Source organism: Stegastes partitus, unplaced genomic scaffold (assembly GCF_000690725.1).
Source record: "Stegastes partitus isolate 25-593 unplaced genomic scaffold, Stegastes_partitus-1.0.2 Scaffold683, whole genome shotgun sequence".
Classification (NCBI taxonomy): Eukaryota; Metazoa; Chordata; class Actinopteri; family Pomacentridae; genus Stegastes; species Stegastes partitus.
The window spans coordinates 222,802-229,652 of NW_007578414.1; the positions used below are offsets into that span (position 1 = coordinate 222,802).

At 42.6% G+C, this 6,851-nt stretch overlaps 1 protein-coding gene across 2 annotated transcripts in view; it reads left to right on the forward strand.

Moving 5' to 3' along the window:
- The first annotated feature begins 1,007 nt into the window (after positions 1 to 1,007).
- Positions 1,008 to 6,851, forward strand: part of asrgl1 (asparaginase and isoaspartyl peptidase 1) — a 20,027-nt gene continuing 14,183 nt past the window's right edge. For both annotated transcript variants that reach the window (XM_008290559.1, XM_008290558.1), the window contains exons 1-3: positions 1,008 to 1,194; positions 3,448 to 3,590; positions 3,946 to 4,100. In XM_008290559.1, the coding sequence (XP_008288781.1) occupies positions 1,008 to 1,194; positions 3,448 to 3,590; positions 3,946 to 4,100 (485 nt within the window). The remainder of the gene's footprint in view (positions 1,195 to 3,447; positions 3,591 to 3,945; positions 4,101 to 6,851) is intronic.

The following is a 6,851-nucleotide window of genomic DNA, read 5'->3' on the forward strand; positions in this document are numbered from 1 at the left end:
TTCTGAATTTCTGGTTATTCATCACAGAATGAACATGTGCTTATTCAAAGAGAACATTCAGAGTATTTTAGTCAAAGGGTTTTTCATGCATAGTGGATTTTTTTTGGTATGGTATACTCACAGTCTGTCATTTAAACTGTAATAATCACAGGAGCTTTATCAACGATAAATGTAGACAACGATAACTTAGCAACCACTCCACATTTTAATCAGTGGAGGGTCTTATATGTGTCTGTTTGTGTGGGACACAGTAAAGCTGATTGCTTCAACAGTCACAGCAACAGTTTGGTCTGACTGCAGATGTCGCAGGTCAACCAGTGAGTGAAACTATTCTGAAGTTATATCAGTAATTTATTTATAAAGACCTTGACTCTTCTCTACAGAGATTTATATTCAAGGTTATTATTCTGTATATTAGTTCTCATGTTCATGGCGGTTTAGCCTGCATGAGAAAATGATAGGAGTGACGCACCAAAAAATGACTATTTGGCCTACAGTGATTTGCTGCGTTTAAAGCATTGATAAGACATTGTGCCATCCCAGTGTGAGCGATGCTCTTGGACTTACCACCTTAAAGAATTGTCTGATTCTGCCACTGAGGTCAGAATCACTAGCTCCAAAATGATAAGAATGAGGTGTTGATTTACTCAGTCGTACCAGACATTTTCATTTATCAGCTGGTCACAAGTACCAGAAAAATGCATAGATTTCTGTCAAATAAGGTAACAAAGGGTCATTGCTTTTGTTGATAGGTCATGCTTATTGACATGTGAAGTTTTATCCTCTATTGTCTCTGTTTACCTGCTGTGTAACACAGTCCAGTCCAGGAACATGCAAAAGCAAATGCTTCATCTTGGAGTCCGAACAGTGAAACAGAAAACCCCAATGCAATAGCAATTTTTCAGCCATATTTTGGTATTTTTACAGACTTGGTTTTCTTTAAACTAAAAGATTTACCAGGCTATGTCTGAATGCAACAAATGAAATTTCCTTTTTAGGTGACTGACATGTTGCCAGTAGTGGTGGTCCACGGAGGGGCGGGCCATATCCCAAAGGAGCGGTCAGAAAAGTCCACGGAGGGGGTTTGCTCAGCAGTGCGGGCAGGATATGTCGTCCTCAAAAGAGGGGGCAGCAGCATGGATGCTGTGGTTGAGGCTGTGACCCACTTAGAGAATAACCCCGCCTTCAACGCAGGTAATGTAAAAACACGTAGTACTGTAATGGCATTAACCCTGTGTAGCATAATGTCACTTTCTGTGCTCTACTGTCGTTCTTACATCTGGACATTTAGCCTGCCTATCTGGCAACCTAAGAACTGCTGGTTAGCTGCTCTGTTGTCTGTTATTGTCTCCAATACCAAGTCAGTGGCTTCCAGTGGAGGGAAATGTGAAGTGATGCTAACATTTGAAAATCAGATTGGAAAATTGATTAGTTCATTTGTGTTTGTTATAGAGAACATTCAACCAACAATGTTAATTTGATTTGACCAAAAAATAAAGGGATTTCCATGCATCCTTCAATTCAGAGCAATGTCAAACCAAAGTACAGTTCTGCACTAACAGGTTTAAAAGAGTGAAGTTTCAACTAAAAAACTCTGCAGCTGTCATATTACAAATAAGAAACATGCACTGAGAATGGGGCAGAACATTGGAGCAGTGGTGAGCACAGTCACCTCAGAGCTTGAAGGTCCTGGGTTTGAATCTCAGCCTGGGGTCTTTCTGTGTGGAGTTTGCATGTTCTCCCCGTGCAGCGTGGGTTCTCTCCGGGTTCTCCGGCTTCCTCCCACACAGTCCAAAACCATGCTGAGGGTAACTGGTGATTCTAAATTGTCCGTAGGGGTGAATGTGAGTGTGCTTGGTTGTCTGTAGTCCAGTGATAGACTGGTGACCTGTCCAGGGTGTACCTGCCTTCACCCTTCGTCAGCTGGGATAGACTCCAGCCCCCTGCCACAGTATTAACACTTTTTGCTGATATTCTTTATAGCGCGCCGCTCCATAATACCCCCTTCATTCTCTGACTGAAGTAGTCGGCACGCGACCTGGCTATTTTGTGCTAAAGAAGCGACGCACAAAGAGCCTGATTAAGAAACAAAATAACTGCCATCATGATAAGCCTTCTGTCTGAATGAGGTTTCAGGTTTTGTCTTCTTAATGCAAAGAAAGCCTATGTTGCAAAGCTAATACAAAAAAGATTAGCCAGGGTGGGTGATACATCAAATTGTGGAAAACATTACTAGACACAAGGAAGATCATTTGTGGCCGAGGTATAGCCGTATGCAGGTATTTTCTGTCATAACTTCTCATTTTTTATTTATTCACATTTTCTAAATCATTCACAATTAAATATAAATGTTTCAAAGTCGACTCTGCCAGTATCCATAACAATCAATTCAACACTGTGGCTGTGGTTGTGTGAATGTTTTATTCATGCGATCTTACTTTGTTAGACATCGATCAAGGTGCTGATGACTTACTGCTGGCTTCATTCAAAGATTAGATGACTGTGTATGCGATGATTACCGCTAGCTGTCACATGATGATGTGACAACTGGTGGGACTTGGTGTTTTAGGTGTTGTGTTGCTTGTTTGTGTTGACAAAATTTGAAAAAAACGACATCTGTTGTGTAACATGAGGGATTTTGTTTAAGGCCTTAAATTGAATTTTGATGTGTGTTTTTGTGTAACGTGGATAAAGGGCCCCAGTTCAGAGGTAAATGTAAAGTAATGATTTACCTTGTGATGTTTGTGGCTTGTAAAAATGCAGTTGATTCACAAGTTGGCGTAGAGTGTACATGACTAGCTTACTAGCGCCACTAGAAACTGGAACTGAAAAACAATGGACAGATTGTTACCAGCGATTTTCCCAACTATATTCTCACTAGATTTTTTTACTTACGTACTTAATTTTAACACCCCTTTTTCTTTTTTGTTTCCAGAAAAGCACCTAGTGGTAAATTGGCAACTTTTTGGACAGACTTTAGCTCCCTCCTCGCAGAGAGTTGCTAATATGTGAAGATGCTCTCATGTGACTGTGGCTCTCAGGACTGACTGTGTCCAATGAGTGGGGGAGGGCCAGACAGACAGAAGCGTGAATGAGCTGTAAATGTGCCGAAAAGAATCTCTGGAGAGCTACTTCTCCCTTGCCTTTGTTCTAAATGAACAAAACTTAAAGTTAAATTTACCCTGGCTCTTCAAATTTCCTTTTTACTCAAAATTTACTAGAATGAATTCATTCCTGTGCCCGAATGCCTCTGTTCATGGTACTTCCACAGTCTGTACACCAGCCTTCATAAAAAGTATTTGAAATTAGAGATAGATCATGTATAGAAATCTTTATTTTAGATGCTGCTAATTTCTACCCACAGGACAAATACCTCCTCAGTACACTAAAGACTCTTAGTCCTAAGAGACAACAGTCTATCAAATCATTTCATCAATCATCTTTCAGGCTGTGGGTCAGTGCTAAACGTGAAGGGAGAGGTGGAGATGGATGCCATTGTAATGGAAGGGAAAACTCTGGGTAGCGGTGCAGTGTCTGCAGTACGCAACATAGCCAACCCTATCCAGCTAACCAGGCTGGTTATGGACAAGGTATGTATTCTGTATGACTGCACAGTAGTTTTTCTTGCATGCCAAGGAATGATACGTCTTAAAACTGTGAGCAACTGTATGTTTACACTTCAGCATTAAATGCAAAATCATGACTTTTCCGAGAACGCGTAAATGCAGAGCACATCACTGTAGTAAGCAGCTGGTGAAGCAGATAAACAGATTTTTGTCTGAAGAACCAACATTTCATGTAACATGTACCTTGTAGGAACAAAGGCAACCATAAGTGTGACTGCAGTAGAGTTTTGGACATTGACCTAAAAGCCAACTCCATGTGTTCCAAGTGTAAATCTGCTTTGTAATTGTTTACAGATGTCAACTTTGATCTTTACTTCAGACTAGTCATGCGTGTCTCACAGCGGAGGGTGCCAGTCAGTTCGCCCGGTCCATGGGTGTCCCTGAGGTGCCCATGGAGTCCCTCATCACTGAGTACGCCCGCATGCGCTGGAGAAAGAACCTCGTACCCGATGCCAACCCTGTGGAGTGCCAAATGTGAGATAGAACATTGTTTTACACTTNCTCTCCCCTCCACCACCTCCGTTTTACGGGGAGCCCATATCTCCGGCGGTCGGTCGGGATGATGGCACACGGGAGGGGGATCTCGTTTCCTTTCCTCGGGGCCGGGCAGAGAGGGGGGGTCCCTGAAGGCGGCTCGGGTCTCGGCTCGGTCCGGCGGGCTGTGTGTTTGGCTGCGGGGCGAGGCGGCGACTTCTTGTTTTCCAGCGCCGCCGCTGATGCTGATGCTGATGCTGCTGTCAGGGAGACAGAACCGTCAATGGGACCGCAGCCCCTCAAGCGCGTTCACTTCTGTTGCGGCGGGAGCGCGCAGCCCTCATTTGAGAATGGGGGGCTCCACTCACCGTTAACATGCGCGCTCTCGGCAGCCCATAGCACACATGGAAAATAAAGGGTTCTTAAAGGGTTCGTTGAGGGGTTTGTACTGTAGAACCAAAATAACTCGTGGATGTTCGCCTCCAAACAGGAATCCTGCAGTTATTTATGAAAAACAGATCTGTGAAAACGCTGGCTCATTTTGTGAAGGAGCTAATTTAGAGGGATAAAATGCTAATCCTGTAAATGACGTCCTGTAAATGTGTTTTAGTGAGTTATCTGCATGATTCAGGAGTTTTAAGCGGGAAAACGCCTAAAATATGCTGGATTAATAAGCAGCCTATTCCTTAATTTGACAGGATTTTCCCAAATTTGGGTTGAAATAACATGTACACAAATCACAACTATATGATATTATATAATGGATTTAATGAATGGGTGGATAGAATACGCTTTTTTAAAAGGAGAAAACATGAAAACCATATCCTTAGGTGACAAATAAAGAATGTTTTCTGTCAATTTTAGGTGGTAAAACCCATTTAAATCTACCAAATAATCACATCTGTCTTACTGTACTCAGTGAAGGTGCAACTGCAGCAGTTTACCCCCCAAATGTTGTATTTATGGATAAATTAATGAGGGGTTTTAGATAACATGGACAACATCACTGATTTATCACTTCAATGAAAAAAAGAAGAGTTAAAAGTAAGTTACAAAGTCACCCTTTAAGGAATTATGTTATTTACATGAATATATCTGAGTTTCAATTGACAGTTATATTATCATTAATCGGAACTGTGTTGTAACGGAAATGAAAACAATGTGATTTCTGGATATACAGTATGGTGTAATTGGGGTAACTGTGATACCCTTATCCTGAAAGAGTTCAAACTAGATTGGACCCGAGTTCTTCTGTAGTTGATTTAACTAAACTGGCTCTGTGAAATAAAACAGGCTGAAGCCTGGAGATTCAATTATTTCTGTGTGTCAAGGAGCAATAGAGCATTAGGTGCATATTATGCAATCGACCAAAAAAGTCAAATGAGAAGATAAAGTGACGAGACAAATAAAAATGAATAAGAATGCTTCAATAACAGATCACAACAAGAGAATGTTGGACTATATGGCTCACGGAGAAGATTAAAACTAAAATCCTATTATGAGAAAGAATGAATGTAAGTCTAAAGAACCATTTTCTAGTATTGTGTGAAACCCTCTGCAGTAAGAGTGTGTGGACTCTCCTCCTCCTCCTCCCTCCCACCAATGATTGCGTGTTAGAATGACGCGCATCCCCCTTTTTTTCTCATTCCTTCCCTCCGTCCTTCCTTCCTTCCTNCCAGTCTATCACAGGGCTACACTTAGAGACAGACAACCAAGCACACTCACATTCACACCTACAGACAATTTAGAATCACCAATTAACCTCAACATTTTCTTGGACTGTGTGGGAGGAAGCTGGAGAACCCGGAAAGAACCCACGCTGCACGGGGAGAACATGTAAACTCCACGCAGAAAGATCCCAGGTGTCCTCACCAGGACACGAACCGGCGACCTTCTTTCTGCGAGGCGACGGTGCTAACCACTTCTCCACCTTGCAGCCCCTAATAATAATAATAATAATTGATTAGATTTATATAGTGCTTTTCTTACTCAGGGAGTAACTCAAAGCGCATGCACTGTCAATTATTCATTCACACACATTCATTCCGGTGGTGGTAGCTACATTTGTAGCCACAGCTGCCCTGGGGCAGACTGACAGAGGCGTGGCTGCCATTTTGCACCTAAGGCCCCTCCAACCACCACCTCAAACAATCCATTCATACGCATTCACACCAGGCACGGTGGATGAAGTGTCTTACTCAAGGACACAACAACAGTGACACAGGTTACAGGGCGGATCGAAACGCCGACCTTCCGATCATTGACCGACCCGTTCTACCACCTGAGCCACATCCGCCCTGTAGAGTTTTAAAAGCCAACAAAAGCAACCATAATTGTGGCTGCAGTAGAGTTTGAACATTGACCTAAAAGCCCACTCCATGTGTTCCAAGTGCAAATCTGGTTTGCAATTGTTTACAAATGTCAACTTTGATCTTTGCTTCAGACTAGTCATGCGTGTCTCACAGCGGAGGGTGCCAGTCAGTTCGCCCGGTCCATGGGTGTCCCCGAAGTGCCCATGGAGTCCCTCATCACTGAGTATGCCCGCATGCGTTGGAGAGAGAACCTCGTACCCGATGCCAACCCTGTGAAGTACCAAATGTGAGATAGAACATTGTTTTACACTTCATGACATTTGTTCCAAAAATACTGTGATTGTTACAAAGAAAGTTACTGAGATATGAGTCCTTGTATATTGTATGTCAAAGGATATCAAGACGCTGCAGGGTGGCGCAGTTGGTAGCACTGTTGCCT